This window comes from Mus caroli, unplaced genomic scaffold, assembly GCF_978045245.1.
Source record: "Mus caroli unplaced genomic scaffold, Mus_caroli_1 scaffold_10, whole genome shotgun sequence".
In the NCBI taxonomy this organism is placed as follows: domain Eukaryota; kingdom Metazoa; phylum Chordata; class Mammalia; order Rodentia; family Muridae; genus Mus; species Mus caroli.
The window spans coordinates 116,049,068-116,067,836 of NW_028227265.1; the positions used below are offsets into that span (position 1 = coordinate 116,049,068).

Here is an 18,769-nt window from a genome sequence, read left to right on the forward strand (position 1 = left end):
TGTCTCAATGTCAAAAATCTTACTACACACATAACTCTTAAGTCAAAAAGACCTCTGGTAAATCCCAAACTACAGAGTACTTCAGTGATCAAATTCTTCTGGGGATATCCCCACAGGAACTAAATTGAGATACCTGGATCCACAGGACCCCTCCTCCTTTGCCCAGTGAAGGTGTGGGTACACTTTGGGAGCACTAGGCAACACAAGACGGGAAGTGCATCTTGGCTTACTCTCTCAGGCGGGAACAGGGGACCCTCCTCATCCCCACAGACAGTAAGAGCTTTACGTTCCCCCACCAGTACTGCTTGCCAGTCACGCTGACACATCCCATACCAGCACGAGGGCTGCACAAAAGGTTCCGGAGCTCATGGGAGACCTGAGTCTCTTCTGCAGCACCAAAACAGCCACCCCTGAGAAGATGCACAGCTGCGCTAGACTCAAGACTAGCCTGGGAGTGCCTGCCAGCAGCCTGCGGCTGTGCCTGTGCAGGACGGCACTGTGGCTGGCTTACCCACTGGCTGCACAGACGCTGCCAAATGACTGGATCTGAAGAAAACTAACTTACGCCCAGATTCAACTCCTCAATATAGCACTTCTTGATATGCTGTGCCAAGGAGGGCTAGGTGGCTCCCGACAGGCAGCCTCATTACTCACTGAGACCTACATCCATCAGGACACACAGAGACCCTGTGCACATCTGAGGGACAGTGCAGAGTGAGCTCCCCAACCCTCAGGTACACACATCTTCTCTGTGGATCTGACAATAGAAACAAGGAAAACTATGCATATAGGAGCTATCTACCTTTGGCATCAAATGTCCCGGTCACTGTTGCCATACATTCAGGCCCCACCTTCATGCACAGCATGACTGGCAAATGCTCAGCCCTGTGTACCCATGGCTGCCTATGCATGCTCCACCCTCCATGTGCACACACTGCTTAGAACAAGCTCTGGTTCTGTGTGCACACGCAGATGGGAACAGGCTCAGCAGAAACAAAGTTCAATTGCAGCAGTGGGAGGCCATGGAGGCAAGAAAAGAAAATGAAAAACAGACCAAGGAAATATCAGTAAGTGGGATGGGGAGAAGAGGAAAAGGCACAAGGAGGCCAGGTGCCCAGGCCTCAAGGAGACAGAGGAAAACCAGGTTGTAAAGTAGCAACTCCCTGCTGGCATGGCCAGATCCCAAGACTGCAGACAAAGCTCTGGGGAGCACAGCCATGCTGGCCGGAAGTGGGTCCCATTCCATCTGCACCCTGACACTGGGAAAAGGGCCACATTCCCCTTGGTGTGCTCATGATCCACCATCTGCACGCATGTGAATGCAGCATGCAGAAGCCCCCAGGGACACTGGCCTTTCAGATACCACATAGCTACTTCTGTTAGGGTTCTCTGGTTGCTACCCCTCAGGACAAGAGGAAGCCTGGTCACAAGCAGAGTCTTTCCTATGTCACTACTGCTGGGACTGAGACTGGTTCAGACCCAGTCTTCCAGACCCAAAGTTCCAGCAAGCCACATGACTGCTAACTGGCACATACTGAGGACTGACATCACCTAGAGCCCCTTTCTAGCTTTCAAGCCAATATGGGAGTCCTGTTGATGCGTCTTTGCCTTGCTATAGAACGCACAGTCTCCCACACTCTAGACAAGCCTTTGGCCAACAAGCCACACCCATTACCCAGACCACAAGGTCTTCCAAAACACTCTCCCCTCAAACCACCGTAAGGATTCATTTTGCACCTTAATTTCAGATGATAAAAGCTGTTCAGTATTATACACTGCATGATTCTACTAGTTACATACAAAATAAAAAATTTAAACACAAAAGCAAACTACAAATTTAGAAAGGTTCAGGGAAGAGAAAATGCTAAAAGGAAGGTTAGGTAGGCTTTACCATGAAGCTACAGGCAGGGCCCAGAGTGCAAACCAGCAAGGCAGGCACCTCTGTGCTTAACAGAGACATCTCTGTGTCAAAGCTTCCAATACTACACACCTAGACACTCCTAATAGCCTCTGGTGAGCAAGTGCCAGGGACACAGCACCTGCCCCAGTCACACTTCGCATGCACATAAGGTTTAACTATCACCTCCTATGTTCGAGTCAACCCAGCCATCTCCTCAAACAGTTTAAGGGTTACCTGGAACAAGCCAGGCTGAGGATACAGCCTTAGAGGATGCTGCACACGTGAGGTCTTCTATTTAATCCTAGTATCACCAAAAACTAAACAAGGGAACGCGGGCAGCACATCAGCCCGGTGCAAAGCCTCAGCAGTAACCAGCACACTCCCTTCAACCACGCTCAATTCCACAGGTAGTGAGTGACTTTCAGATCAATAAAGTTAAACAGTAAGAACAGTTTCTTTTCAATTGGCCCAGCAGAGCCCAGGTTCGCACCACAGGGTTGCAGGGTCCTTAAAACCCAGAGCACTCCCCACAGCCATGACACTTAAAACCCCAATGCTCGAAAGGTACGGTGACACACACCCTTAATCCTGGCACTCAGGAGGAGAAAGGAGGAAACGAATCTCTAGGAATTCTGTTCTACACAAAATGATTTTCAAGCCAGCCAGTGGCACAGGACACCACACTCACCTCAAACAAAACAAACAAACATCACGAGGGACCTGACAGATGGCTCCGTGGCTAAGGGCACTTGCTATGCTTGCCAAGGACCCAGGTTTAATTTTCAGTGCCCACATGGTGACTCACAAGCATCTACAACTCCAGTTCCAGGAGATATGATGCTGGCACACACGCAGTCCACATAGACAATGCAGAACAACACTCAAACATAGAAAATTTTTATTGTAAAAAAAATTAAAAAGAAAGAAAACCCACAATGCCCAGAATCCACTGACAAGAGGAGGCAGTGAATGCGTACACCACAGCCAAAGCTGGTGCAGGGGACGATCGGAACACTAGCAATTCGGTATGACCGCTTTCCCCATACAAAGTCCGACTGCACTGCAGAGATGCCCCAACAACAGGGGCAAAAAGCACAGCCTAGAACTCTGTTTAGGGATAAGAGACATCTAGGAACACCTGCCAATGCCTATGAGACTGAGAGGGACTGGAGGGATAGCTAGGGACACCTGTGAAATGCTGCAGAGGGGTTTGTTGATAAAGGCACCTGTCAGGACGCCTAACCACCAAGTCTGTTCCCCAGAACACACATGACGGAGGAAAAGAAACTCCTGCAAGTTGTCCTCTGACCTCCACATGAGTGGCCACTTAATATGTAAAAACAGAACAAAAATAAAATATATTCTAAAAAAATGATAAGCTACAGAGTCCTAAGGCCCAATGATTATTTGAGGGTTGTCAGGCCATCCATCCTCAGAAGACACAAGACTGGTGGGTGACAGACACTGTGGAGAAGGCAGCATGTGGGCAAGGTAGCTTCCCAGGAGAAGCCAGAGCATCTACCCAGCCAAGGCTGGGGGAGGGAAGCCCAGGACAAAGTCCCTGGATGAAAGACAAGAATCCATCCACTACTAGGTAGCTGTGTTAAAACACCACTGGCTAAAGCCCCAGCTACAGGTAAGCCCCCTGCAGGCATACTGAGGGAGGCCCTACGGGAGTGCCTCATCTTTGATGCATTATTCAATGGAGAAAGGGCACAGAGCTGGCAACTGAAGCCATGGAGCAGGACAGTGCTCAGGCCAAGTGTACAGGGGCCTCAGACACTCCAACATAGAAAGCACACTGGAGATAGTAAGACTGCGAACTGTGTACAACAGAAAGCAGTACACGTTGTCAGGAATCAGATGCACCCTGAGAAGAAAGTCACTCCTACAAGGAGCCTCCTACACTCACCACGCAGTGGCCCCAGCATGGTCCACAGCAGCATGGCCCACACCCAGCCCATCCACAGACCTGACACTCACGCTTCTTACCACTTACCACTTGCTGTGTGATATTGACATTGGACTGTCCGAAGGTTTTTGGCAAAAGCTGCTTCCCAAGTGTGTTGACTGTGGACGGGTGGACGGCTACAAGAGATACCACACCTGGAACACAACAACACGGGTTAAGGGTCAAACTGCTTCTCTGAGCTGAGGTTAGAGAGGCAGTTCCAGGAAGCTGGTGTGTCTATCAAGAACTCACCTTCCCTAGTTTTGATTTACAGACCTATGGCTAAGTCACACGTGTCCCATCCCCAAATTTGGTCCTGGGCCCTCTAGTTCCCTCTTTAGGGCACTGGCTAAGGAAGGCACTGGCCCTGGGACCAGGGTCTACTCTACACTCATCAGACTTGCCAATGCACCTCCCCAGTGGCTGTCTACAGGATAAAATGGCCATTTCTTTGCTTTAATGTGGCAAAACAAAGTAGAACACCTAACGAGTTTTCCTAACACAAAGACTGACACACAGAATCCCCAGGGAAGGCTGACTTTTCAGCTATAAAAGAAAAATCAGAACATGACCTGAAGCTAACTCTCACTTTAAAAAGTATCTCACTCAATATAAAATATATTATAAAGACCTTTCAAAGGAAAATGCTTTTAAATATAGTTGTATAGACACTATGAATTGGTAAAATTCGGAGAAAGATCCCAAAATACTGCATTCATATTTTTCCAATTATAAACTACATCCTTACTCTCTGCAGATTTAAGGTGGCAAATTATGAAATTGTAAAACCTGGAGTTTGCCTCACCCAACCTTAGCCAAAAGATCCACAAGTGAGACTTCCTAGGTTTTTTGCTTTATTTTCTTTTTGGTTTTTGGTGTATGCACTAGCGATCAAACCCAGAGCCTCACACATGCCAAGCAAGCACGCCTTCTAAAGATAAGAATGGTTTTAAGTAAATGGCCCCATTACCAAAAAACCATATAGGATCAATCCAGTCCCCACCAAAACACCAACAGCACTCTGTACATTTCTAAATGCAGTTGCTACAAGGAACCCCTACAGCTAGAGTAGCCCACACAGTAACAAAGGAGCCCTAAGCAGAAGGAGCAGCCATACAGTAACAAAGGCAGGTGCACAGATTGATGGATTACAACAGAAGACCAAGAGACAAATCCAAGGGGCTACAGACATTTGATTTTCAACAACAACAACAACAACAACAACGCCAAAACACTACACTCTAGAAAAGGCGGCTCTCCAAAGGTGCTGTGACAAATGCATCTGGATGTGCCCAGGAATGAAGCTGAATGATTCTGCACTAAGTTAACTCAGAGTGCACTAACCACCTTAGTGTAAGTTAGTTAACTCAGAGTGCACTAACCACCTTAGTGTAAGTTAGTTAACTCAGAGTGTACTAACCACCTTAGTGTAAGTTAGTTAACTCAGAGTGTACTAACCACCTTGGTGTAAGGCCTCACCTCAAGCTGTGAGCCTGCGAGGTGGAAACAGGATAAGAGGTGCAGGCAAGGGCTTTCTGAAAAGGACTCTGTCCACACAGGAAATGACACTTAGAGGCGTCTTCTGAGCAGACAGTCACCAGGGAAGAGAAGACTTACAAAACTGGAGAAAATCTTTGCCAGTTGCTCATCTACCAACCAGTGGATTAACACCACTATACAAAGGCAAAAACAAAACAAAAACTCCACACAAAAACTCCACAAAAAGACCTCAACAACAAAGGAACAAATAAATCAATCAATAACTGAGCAAACATCTCACAATTTTCAAAAGTACAAATAACCAATTTATACTAATAATTAATAACTTCAGCAACTTTAGCCAAGGAAAGTGAAAATCAAAACTGGGTTCCATCTGAACTGCCTGACTCACTACTGCCAAGAAACCAAGAAGCAAACACTGGGGAGGTGTGGGGGTAGCAAACTCACACACTGCTGGGAGAGGGCAGCAGACAGCCCCCACGGGGAATCAGTGTGCACTCAGACGCGCACACTCGCACACACACTTGAGTGCACACTATTGGGCAAAACAGGACAACAACTAGAGGATTGACAGGTGGCTTGGTGACTGACAGCACTTGCTGCTCTTGAAGAGGCCTGGATTTGATTCCCAGCACCCTGAGTGACTCACAACTATCACACGTTAACTCCAGGGGATCCAAGGCCTCTTCTGGCCTCTAGAGGCTAGGGGCACATAAGCCGAAAACATGCATACATATAAAAGTTTTAAAAGTTAACACTGGGAATATATCCAGGCCTTGGACACACTGGGTAGGTGTTCTACCACCCAGCTTACTGTGTGTTTAATCACATGTGTTGTAAGAAAACACATGATGCCAGGAGACACTCAATGATAGAAAGTTACCACAGTAACACAAGTCAACATGCCCATCACATCTCAGCCACGTTGGCACATGGCTTTAGGGACAAGAGCAGCTAACACATCTCAGCAGAAATTCTACACAAAATAGTTTGGTGCTTAGAAACCTCCTACTGCGTGCCAACAGACAGGACCCTACCACCCTGCTCTACCCACAACCCTCATTTCCTCTCTCTCTAGTCCAAGCCCAGGTGAATGACTACATTCTCTCTACATACTTTATTTCTGCTATAATTCTATGTAAGTGGGACCACACAGTACTTTTCTGTTTCTGGATTACTTGGTGTAACACCTGCTCACCTTCACTGTAGCAAATGGCAAATCTCAACTTTTTTACGAATATTTAACTCCCCAGGTTTTTAAAATCCATTCGGGCACTGACAGACACAAGTTGTTTCTGTACCTTGTGAGCAGGACTACAGTAAGTGTGTGTCTTCACAACAATGACGGTAACTCCTTTGAGAAGAGCCCACAAGGAGTGATGGGTCCTGTGGCAGCTGTTTTTGGTCTTCCTAACATATACAAGGACATGACGTGCACACTTATTATTTGCACTCTAACAAGTACCTTTACTGGTTTGATCTGTCTGTCCACCCACCCACCCACCCATCTTTCACTTCCTGTGTATAGGAGTTTTGCCTGTATGCCTGTGCACCACAAGTATGCAATTCTTGAGAAGGCCAGAAGAGGGCATCCAAGTCCCTGGACCTGGAGTTGTGGATGGATGGGAGCTGAAGTGTGGGTACTAAAGAGAACAGGAACTTGTGCAATAGCAGTGATCTTAACTGTGGAGCAATCTCCAGTCCCACCTGTACCTTTTCTAGAGGCTCCTACTGGATATAGGGGCATCTCTGAGGTTCTGGTCACTAACAAAACCCCATGTGCCTCCTGGCCACCTGTGCCTTCTTCAAAGCCTGCTGCAAACTATTTCACCCACTGCTCACTGATCTGGTAAGGACACAGAATGATTTGTAAGGCTCTGAGGGATGAGCCTGGACACTGGGTGGGTACATGAAAGCCTAAGTCTAAAACATGGCTTTCTTCCTTCTGTGTCCCCAGGGACACCCTCTGAGCACCCCCCCCACACACACACACACACACATACACACGAGCACGCACACACATGCACACACAGGTTTCCTACTCACTCACCCACCCCTCCCTCAGGGCAAGGATAAAGTGGGCTCTTATCCAATGCCTGCTGTAGGGTAGGATGGTGTGGCCACTGCTGGCCTTCAGCATCTGGCTCTCCACCACTGCTCACACACTAACTATATCACTAGGTACACACAACAGGGACCCCAGGACCTGGCTGCTGGAGGAACACCATCTATGAGATCTGACATCCTCTTCTGGCTGTGCAGACAGAACATTGTATATATAATAAGTAAATCTTTAAGGGGGGATGTGTCTCATCATCTCTTAGACCCCTCTACCCAAAGAGATCTCAGTATACCTACCACAAGGCCAGGAAAAAAATATTCTGATCCATGTCTGGGCTGCAGTTCACCATTCACCACGACAGGTAGCACAGGCCCAAAAACACAGAGACCACACTCGTGTCTGACACACGCCATCACTAAAATTTTTCTCTCACAATAAATCTCACTCTGGGGTCAAAAGCACAATCCTGAAGCAGAAAGGAAAGACAGACACACTATGGGAGCAAGTAAGAATGAGGAGCAGCAGGCACAGGGCACATCTGGAGCACACAGCACCCTAGAGCAGACAAGAAGCAGGCTGCTCTGCACTACCGTAACCTCCAGCAAGCAGGCTGCTGGAGATGGCCCCTTCATACCAAGACTCTGAGTTTGGATACCTTAGAACTTCAGGAAAATGGGATCAGACTGCGTCCAAATGAGAGGCAGGGCTCTAGATAAACGGGGAATAATGGCAGGCAGTACGCCATTCTCAGAAACTATGGTGAAAGGGCCAAGAGTCCAGGAACTGAAATCACAGCAGAGACAATGACTATCGTCCTATGTCGCCCCAAAGATGTCCCCAGCACACACACCAAGATTGGGAACTTTGACATGTGCTCTTGGGCACGATGGTAGCACTCCAGGGAACGCAATCCCCCCCATTGCTAGGCCCAGGAAGATGTGCATGTGCTAGGTGCCCCTGGGGAAAGAAACCGAGAAGTGAGACATATTAGGAAGTTCAATGGCAGCAACCCTGATGCAGAGGTGGAAGGAGCCTCTGACAGTAAAGTGAGGTCCTGGGGCAGAACCCTGTGGGCAATTCAGAGTTACAGAGTAAGAGGACAGTCACGGGTAGCAGAGAAGTCTGAAAACCCAACACCACCACAAGCTGGCAAGGATGCAAACAGGTGGAACCCATGGGCACAGACAGGAAGGAAGTGTAGTAATATAGCAGATGGTGACCCCCAGGGCCCAACATCTTCAAGACCAAGTCACCACAGGGAGCAGCAAGCGCACAGGGCATCATGGCACACGTGTCTACCATGCTCTGTGCTGAATTAAGTCAGAAGCAGCCACGCCAGCCACGCCAGGAGCTACTGCCCCACCTCACTGCTGAAACTGAGCCTGGCCAGGCAGAGTGTACAGACAAAGACTGTGAAGGTCAGGGTCGCGGGTCTGCCTGCCCAGCCTCTGCAAAGACACCTTTAAGTAAGACAGACAAGTCTCAATGCCGGTAGGTAGGTCTCATTTAACCAGGTGAAGGGGTTTCCTATGCAAAATTCTCCCCAAGACATTAGCACTCACACCTGCCACGAAGCATCAGGCCCTGCCACCCACAACCAAAGCCCCTCTTCATGTGCACACATGAAGATTTCCATCACTCATCTCCTGGAGAACGTTGACAGGAACTGTGGGACTAAAACCATCCCCCTGCAAGAAGAGGACACGGGTAGCCCTGAGCCTTCCACAGGGCTAGGAGACAAGGGTGTAAATGACTGGTTTAGGACAAGGAAACAACAGAGTACAGCTACCTGGGCTCAACAGCACCAAAGCAACACCATCTCATTGGTCTTCGTCATCGAGGAAAACCCCCTCTCTGAGACAGGCCCACCACTGTTTGCACAGAACTTCTGTGTACTTACATACAGTGACTTCTGGTAAATTGAGAATGTACCTGGCCTTACGGCCTTGAGCAAACTGTGAACTAACCATAGGGGCCAGGTAAGAGAACCACAGGGAAGGACAGACGTGGAAAGAATGCTGCCTTCATACACCCCAGCTTCTCCTTGCCTCCTGGACAGCTCCTGCTTACTTTTTTTTTTCTTCAAGATCTGACTCAAGAGATGCCTCCAGTGTAAACTGCTGTGATTATGCTGGCCACAAGGAGCAAGTGAGGGCTGGGGTCCTGCTCTCTGCATATACAGGCATTACTGGCTATTCCAAGGATAGGACTCGGTGCAGAACACTTGACTAGTGACTGCTTGGGTTCTTAAGGAAAGAGAGGAAAAATTAGAGGAGAGACACAAGGGGTAGGTGGGGTGTTTCCAACATGATGACATAAACGATGCTCTGGGCTTTTTACCTCAACAACCAAGAAAGCACAATACTCCATCACCTGCACTCCTAGGCTGAAAAGCAAAAGCAAAGGGACTTCTGGTGAAGACAGCTCTTCTAGCCCTCACCCAGATGGCAACTCAGGAAAACTGACTGCTGTTCCCGCAGCCAAGGAACAGAAGGCTCAGCATGTGCTAAAAAAGAGGGGCAGTGTCTGGGCAGCACGGGACCAAGAATGCACACGTACTAGGAAGTGCCTGGGCTCCTGAGCCTCATGGACACCTTTATGCAAGTGTGTGCACTAGGCCTCTCTGAAACCTCCATTCTCATTGCCCGGTTACCTGTCAGGAGTGAGGATTGCTTATCTGACAGACAGACAGTTCTATCTAGACTTAATCTCTAAAATGGTTACCAGAAGCTAACAGCAGTGCACACTTTTTGAGGAGGGAAGAAGGTCTGGAGTGAAGGGAGTCATCACTGAGCATTTCCCAAACATCACAACTCCAAAAGAGCATCTCGAGGTGACACAACCCCATGCACCAGGCAGAGTACTGGTCCACACAAGATGCTAGCCAATACAGTGAGCAGCACCAACCTGTCCATGCAGGAGCAGAACCTGTTTGTCATGGCTGACAACGAAGCCAGGAGTAAAAGAAAGCAAAGGAAGTGAACAGCCCGACTATGACACACAGACACAAGTCTCATGTCCTAACCCTTCCTACAGGTCAACTTCAGCTCAAAGTCGTCTAGTCACCCGTGTGTGAAAAGCATTGGAAGGCTCACAGGGCACCACCAGAGAGGGAGCATCACTCCCAGGGAAGAGGCTGCTGCTTCAGCTCCATCACCTGGATGGGAAGCGCTGTGCCTGAAACTGCTCAACTCCCACTGTTCCTGTGGGAACAAGAAATGAGTGACACTCACAGTCATTTCTTGCAAGCACAGGAGAATGCTGCCAACCATGAAGCCCCCATCCCTACTGGACAAACAAGAAGGAACCAACCTTGGTAGACAGGCCTGCATAATCCTCATGACTGAGGGTCCTCTGTGTCCCACTGTGAGGGGCAGGGACCATGCAGGCACCACAGACCAAGGCTTGGATTCAGAGGCATTAAGACTGAGGACAAATTGGGCTGGAGAGATGGCTCAGTGGTTAAGAGCACCTACTGCTCTTCCAAAGGACCTGAGTTCAATCCCCAGCAATCACATGGTGGCTTATAACCACCTCATTCCCTTTTCTCCTGTGTCTGAAGAGAGCAATGGTGTACTCATACACATAAAATAAGTAAATAAATCTAAAAAAAAAGAAAAAGACTGAGGGCAAATCCTTTCACTTCTATGCCCATACCGAGGGCTGGGAAGTCACATGGGAGAAACAGAGAGGACAGCAGTGGTCCAGGTACACTGGACCCCCGGGAGCTACAGACAGATGATCCCTGGGCTCCAATACACACAGAGTATAGACCTAAGACAAATACAGGAAGCTAAGTAAAAGCCAATCACTGTTCTCAAGACCTCAGAGCCTCTTCTGCAGGCAGGAGTCACTTTCCTGGGCCTCACTATTAAGAAGAAAATTAAGAGAAGCCAGAAATAAGAAAGTCTTCAACAGAACTTAGCCCGAGCTGCCATGGTCCTGGCTCCTACACAGGCTGTGTGTCCACAGGGCCTGGCCTAAAACACTCTGGAGACGAGACCTTTCCCCAAGTTCAGTCTTCAGCAGCGCCACAGCACTGTAAGGCACTGTAAGCTTTGAAGACACAGCTTAGCACTATGGGATGTGGCTACAGGGATTGGACACAGTGGCAAAGCAACAGACACACAGACAGCACAACCCAGGAGTCATCTAAGGAAGCCACCAAGTGTCAGGACACTGGCAGCTGATTCCTGTTACAGACACCAAGCATCTTGATAAGGTGGGCCTCAGCCTTCCATCCAGCACACACGACTCCTCCTGCACCAGACTCCCTAAGAGAACACAGCACCTTCAACAAGTCACGGCATCACAAGCCTAAGCCTGAAAAGACACACACCCACATGGGAGCACTGGGGCTCTCGTGGCGAGGCAGCCGTCGTTGGGCAGAGAGAACACACATGTCTAGTTCCCCCTTCACGCTTTCCTCAATTTCCTGACATCTCCGAGCGCTGCAGTGGGCCTTACAGTTAGCAAGGCATTGACATAGCACACAGTCATCAGCAGACTTACATTTCCAGAACAGGCTCCCTTACCTTTCCCAGGACTAAGATTCTGGTCTATAAAGACCTTTAGTTCTCCGTTGGCTTCAATTAGACTGGCCTGCAGAGAGTAACAACAACAACAACAGTGAATACAACATCTCAGGAGCCACACAGCCAAAGTTGTTAAACACACCGGGCCTAAGTTAAGCTCGTGGGCAGAGCCGCCACTGCCTGGCAGCAGGAGCCCCAGCGCTACACTGCTCCCAGTGGCCACCACAGCAGGGAACAGCATGACCCGCCAAACCAGTCATAAAAGCCAGGACTGATGGCAGAGGAAATGTCACCAGGTGATACTTGAGAGGCAGCACATATCTGATAAAGTCAGCAGGAAGGAATCTTACCAGACTGTCACTCTCACCTCTCCAGGAAACCGTGCAACCGTTTATTCCCACCAAGCCTCGACAGCACATCATGGCTAGTCCTCTCCCAGGGCGTACAGCAACCAAGGTAAACTGTACACGGCCACTGACCGCCAGAGGTGAGAGGTGGCGATGGAGCCTACATTCTCATCCCAATACTCTTCCACAAATGAAAAGGCGGGTGATGGAAGTGGGGGAGGGGACAGTGGCCAAGAAAAGCCCCTCAGGAGGGACCCCAGTCTCCTACAGAACATAAAAGTGAGCTGTCGGAAGCTTCTGGGGACCGTGACAGGGCCATGTGTGGGCGTGGCAAGGCTGGAAGGCTGAACAAAGTCACGTGGCCACAGTTACAGACGGAAGCACCAGGATGCTAAGAGTGAGTGAGATTCTGTAAGGCCAGGCAGGTAAGGACAAGAGGTTAAAGGCAGGTTAGCAAAGGTAGGAACTACATAAATCCAGACATGTAAACCCAAGTTTAAAGCTATGAATTAAGATAACACCAGGAAAACCTAAGATACTGGTTGGGTGGGTAAGGCCAGTAGGCAGGGCCTGGTGAAGCCACAGGGCTCAGGGAGGGATTTAATGCAAGAAATGAGCAGAACTGAGACTTGGTGGCTGCCTAAGCCTAGTGGGTAGAGCTGTGTGAGGTAAGCCAGGTGGAGAAGAACCCAGTGTGGGCTGATGGGGACACAGCAGCCCACAGCTGACAGGCCTGCGCTTCAGTGTTAGCGCGGCTGCTTCCAGCCATGTTCACGGTCTCAGGCTCCAACTCCGGCACTACCGAAATGAAAAAGCAAACACTTAAAAGCCATTCTAGGTACAAGGGACACATTGGGACCAGGCTGGGAAGGCCAATGGGGTAAACGTAGGAGACTAGAAACCCAGCAGGCAGGTAAGGTCCCCTAGCCCAGGGCAAAGGAAAATTAGGTTAAAACCCACTGATGGGCGGGCATGAAGTTGCAGCAGGATGGGTGAGACCTGTGGGCACAATGACAGAAAAATGAGGCCTTGTCTGTAGGTCCACATCACAAGAGGCAGGAAAGAAAGAACAGTAGGCAGGCTAAGATGTCTACAGTCAATGAGTAAAACCAGGGAAATGCCAGATGCTGAGGCCACAGAAGTTAGGGCCAGGTGGGTAAACCAGGATGTTAAGACTGAGCAGAGAAGACCAACAGATGGGTACAGCCCAGCATGAACCTGCAGGGAAATCTGTGCTATGAACAAGAAGTTCTGAAGCTGAACGCCAAAGCCAACCACATTAGGCAGGCTAAACAGAGGCAGGCTCGGGGCTAACACCAGGTGGGCCAGGCCAGCAGGAAAAGAACGGCTCAGAGGCAAAGGCCAAGCCCCCCAGGGCCAGTGAGTCAGCCCAGGTAGATACAGCCTGGAAATTTGGAACAGGTCTAGTGACCCTGAGTCCCAGTTTTAGCAATTATAGCTCAAAGTAGTGTTCATTTCCCAGGCTCCCTCAGCACCATGGGTTTAGGAGGGGGTGGGGCTCCTGGTGCAGTCACCACACATTATTCCTATCTCTGCCTCTATGTGTCACCACTGGCTGGATCTGAACAAGTAGGATCATTCTCTGTCACCTACTGACTATACCACCCAACGCCCCCCCCCAACACACACAGCTTTTATGTTCTACAGAGAGCCGCAGTGCAAAGTCAGCATGCTACTTCTTTGCAAGTGTCCTTCCTGACCACTGGCTTGCCCACCCATGCAGCGCAGGGCAGAGTACCCTGGGGTGGGCCTGAGAGAGCAGCAGCCTTTGCTGTCACTGGCAGAAAAGGCAAATGCGGACACTATGGACCGAATCACCTCTCCTTGTCCATCAGGGAGTCCACCACAGAGGAGTACTGCCCAGGAATACAGCAGCTAACAGACAACCCAGTGCAGGGATTCAGCCCCGCGCCATGTTTGTGTCTGTAAGTTTCATTATGTTACCACTCACAGAAACCAGTCTGACATCCACCACTGTACAGATCACCCCGAGGTAAAGGAAGGCAGGGTGGACAGGAGACCCAGCCAGTCCCTCAGCCGCCCTGCGCTCCAACTCCTCTCAGGCCACACCCAGCCTTGACACAGGGCTACCATCCCATCGCAGCTGTCTCACTGCAGGGAGAGACTACATGTGAGAGACGCAGATGGTCCACTTAACCATCCACCTGACCCAACAGGGTCGCTCCCTCCAAATCAGTCCTCCTTCCTTAGACAGGCCTCATAGAGCTCACTGGCCAGGAGCAGCCAGCAGGACCTGTGCAGGGTCAGACACGTGGTGAACAGGCAGACTTCCACAAGTCTCAGTCTGGTGCCTGATGGCTCAAAGGTAATGGTGAAGCAATGGACCAAGATGAAGGAAAGAGGAAGCCATGAAGCCAGGGAGGACTGCCCAACTTAAGTCTGTCCCCCACCATCATCCATGTCTGCAAACAAGGGTAACTGTATCCCCCGAGCCCCAAGTAAGCACCCCACGAAAGCTGCCCTGCTTAGCTGTATCCCACAGGGTCCCCTGTATAGCTCCCAGGAGGGCGGGGCGATCCTTTATTACAGTGAGCTCAGCCACACCCCTGACTACTTCTCACTACCTGCCAGTTGTACCTCCCAGCATGACAAACAAAAGTATCTCTAGATTGCAAAACTGCCCTCAGTTGAGGACTGCTGGCTTTGGGGCATGATTTCATGACAATGCTTTGAACAGATCTGTTTTCCAGAGCCAGCAGTAAATACACAGCTTTATCCTCAGCCCCTTTTCAAGTAGGGGCCTGAGATCAATAGATAAAATCCGACCCAAGGGTGCTGGAGAGATGATGGCTCGGTGGTTAAGAGCACTGGCTGCTCTTCCAGAAGTCCTGAGTTCAATTCCCAGCAACCACATGGTGGCTCACAACCATCTGTAATGCAAACTGATGTGTCTGAAGACAGCTACAATGTACTCATATAAATAGACTAATAAATATTTCTTTTTAAAATAATCTGACCCAAAAGACCCAGCAAAAGGCTCCTGGAGCCAGCTAAGGCCCTCCACAGCTTGTCCCAGCATTTCACGAGCAGAGGCCACTCTTTCATAACACATGGGTGTCAACATCAAAAAGGAAACGCAAGCTCTCCTGTCCATAAAGGAAACTAGAAAACAAAACCACTGGGGGTTCTCTTCATAGAGATCTGAAGACCAGCAAAAGTCTCTGTGTAGCTGACTCTAGAAGCCAGCAGCCTTCAGCAGAGACCTGACCATGCCAGGAAGCTTGCTACGTCTAAGCTGGCGTGCGGTACCCCAGACCACAGTGTGCGGTGGAAGACAACCTCCCAGGACAATCTGCTACAGTCCAAATGTCTGCCTCCCACACCCTTCAGTAGAGATAGGACTTTTAGGAAATGGTGAAGCTGAGGGGCAGAGCCTTTGCGATAAGATTAGGCCCACAAGAGGCACCCAGAGAGCTGTGCCCTTTCACCATGTGGGGACACAGCAGAGAAACCACACGAACATTACTCCTTTGGAGAAAAGGCAGCCATCAGCCATTGCTAAGCACTAAATCTGCCTTTGATCTTGGGCTTGCAAGGAGATTCCATTATATCTTTATTAAAGCAGCTCAAATGGACCGGGACAGATGTCTCCCAGCCTCCTGGCCTGACTGAACTGAACGCTATAGCACAAACTGAAATGCTAGTACAACCTTTGCAGTCAGCATGTTCTCTCTGGGAAGCAGGCAGCCTGGTCACAAGAACGCGAGAGCAGCCTGTGGTGGGCAGGGGAGATTCCCATCACAGAAGTAGGCAAGACTCCAGACAGCTTCAAATCTGTACAGTGCTCAGTCATAAGATAAACATTCCCAGTCACTACTCAATCCTGACCCACAGAGGCACAGGACCAGAGATGTATGGACACCGTTACCTTCAGCCACTCGGTTCTAAGGATGTCTGTCACACAGCACCAGGTGACTCACAGCCAAGTGTGAGTCATGGAGCATATTCCAAAGGACCCGAACAAAGGTTTATATAGGGTGAGCACTACACACTACAGCTCTGGGATTCTGTGACCAGAATGCATAGTTATACTCATGTGTACATGCACTCGAGCTGCACCCACCCTGCCTGGAGGTGATTACAAAGTATAGTAAACCAGAGACTGATGGACAAGAGCAAAAACCATCCCTAGCCTTCCCTGCAACAGAGAGTCACTGATGCAGATTCAACTCATCAGGGGGACTGTGACAGGGCCACACAGCACAACAGGAGTGGCTGCTAGGGTAGGGCAGCAAAGAGAAGACCTGCTGCGGCTCCCCTCCCCTCCCCTCCCAAATTAGGGCCACACAGAGGCCAGATGCGACTGCGATGGAAGGTGGCAAAGAATAGCAATGAGTACCAACCAACCAGATACTCTAGAGGTCACAGTATTCCCAAGGTCACACCAGGTACACCCAAGGCTATAAAGTTGCAGCTGGTCAGTGGCAGCATGACTCACAAGGTCCTCAGCAACACCTCCACCCCTCTGCCCACTTTCTATTAGTACATTAGACACTGAAGTAATTACTCCAGACTTTGCTCTCCTGTAATACCTTTAAGCTGGAGAGCCCAGGCACCTTCCAGGGAGAGAACATTAACTGTTCTGCTGACACTGGCTGGTTTCTTCAGTGTATCCTGCTCTAGGCAGGCCTGTAGTATAAACAGCAGCAGCAGATGACAATGACCACAGTGACCATGGTGACCACAACCACCCCTTCTTGAGAACAATGATGGGACAGTCAACTCACCAACAGCAAGCACCAGAGAGCAAATTTTGCTGGTGCTTGTCAATAGTCAGCTTCACAAACATGACAGCACCAACCTCAACGACAGCCCAGAGTGGCCACAGTCACCACCAGTGACCACAGTCTCAGCCCCGCAGCTGTGCGTAGCAGATGCAGACTGAAAGCAGAGATGCCCTATGCTACTGATGCCCCCAGCCACACCCCAGGGCTCATTCAAGGGCTTTCTCCCAGGGGACAGCCTGCATCGCTCTTCCCTGAGAGCTTCCCGTTTACAAATGGTTTATTTCTCTACCAGCAAGTTTATCTCTCTCCTCTGCAGGGCACCTGTCTGGTGGGTGTGGACACTGCCTGGAAGCCTAAGTACTGACTCTAAGCAGGAACAATGGTGACTATGAAGTTGAAAAGCACAAAACAGCATCCCAGCCATGAAGCAGTAATAAGGTCCTGCCAGGGGAGCCCATCCGCTGGCATCCTTGGCATCACGCCTGGGCTTCCCTGATCTGGCATTTTCTAAGCCTCCCACTTGTCCTGTGTCCACTTATGTTCACCCCAAGTACAGAGACAAAAGGTCACAAATACAAGCCCTCATAAAAACCACTAGGAAAAGTGTTATCTCCACACTTTCCTGTTTCACCAGCCAAAATCTACGAGCAGAGTTAAGAATTAAATCCCCTCTACAACAACCATGAGAACAGCAATCTCCTTAGGAAACATGCTGAGCCAGGCAGAGCCTCTTGCCATCTTTGGGGACACAGAAGACAAACAAAAAGTAGGTAAGTAACAAGCAGATGTTAAAAACTACATTGTGAGCCAGGCGTGGTGGTGCACGCCTTTAATCCCAGTACTCAGGAGGCAGAGGCAGGCGGATTTCTGAGTTCGAGGCCAGCCTGGTCTACAAAGTGAGTTCCAGGACAGCCAGAGCTATACAGAGAAACCCTGTCTCGAAAAAACAAAAAACAAAAACAAAACAAAACAAAAACAAAAAAACTACATTGTGTCATAAATACACAGTGTGTGGGTGGCCTAAGGGACCAGAAGCCAGCTCTGAGGATGCCTGGAAAAGAGGTCCCCAGGTCACCCGTCAGGGAGACTGCAGCACATACCTGGCAAGCCTGCCTGTCAACCCCACAGCCCTGCAACAGCAAACTGTGTTCTCCCGGGAACTCTACTTGTTTGTCTTAATAGTTGAAAGGTTACTTTCTCACAGATGTCAGGAGACAGACCTGTAAATACTAGCCCTTCCACACAGGTGCCAGGCCATGGGTGACAAGCTTTCAGAGGATTGTACACGTGTATGGCCTGCTTTGTGGGCTCAACTCTCTTGAGTGACATCTTTCTACACAGTGTAGGTGAGGGACGACTGGAGTAAATTCATAACCTAGGGAAAGTGGCCACTGACCTCACTAGACACAGAACACATTTAAACTTCAGAGCTTGCTGGAGCTAAGCCCTGGCAAGGTTGGGCCTAGTGCCGCTAATCTCTACTCAAGTCAGCATGGCCACCACCTTCCAGCATTCTTGCTGCGGTGGTCAATCGATGTCTGCCCTCAATCGATGTCTGCCCAAGTGTTTACAGAGCTGCGCATCTGGCTTTGGCCAGAGGGTGCTGTTCAGAATCAGCTTCCACCCAGAACACCTACAGTCCAGCAACTGGGACACACCACTGGAAGTCACCATTCCTACCTCTTAGAGAACGACCTGTAATTAC

The 18,769-nt window shown here is 49.6% G+C and overlaps 1 protein-coding gene across 5 annotated transcripts in view; it reads right to left on the reverse strand.

Moving 5' to 3' along the window:
- The window catches only part of Tfdp1 (transcription factor Dp-1), a 40,332-nt gene that overhangs the window by 10,014 nt on the left and 11,549 nt on the right, over positions 1-18,769 (reverse strand). For 3 of the 5 annotated variants that reach the window (XM_085844168.1, XM_085844167.1, XM_085844169.1), the window contains exons 3-4: positions 11,949-12,015; positions 3,900-4,006 (exon numbers count right to left, since the gene is read on the reverse strand). In XM_085844168.1, the coding sequence (XP_085700294.1) occupies positions 3,900-4,006; positions 11,949-12,015 (174 nt within the window). The remainder of the gene's footprint in view (positions 1-3,899; positions 4,007-11,948; positions 12,016-18,769) is intronic. The other 2 variants (XM_085844170.1, XM_085844171.1) reach the window with 1 other exon arrangement.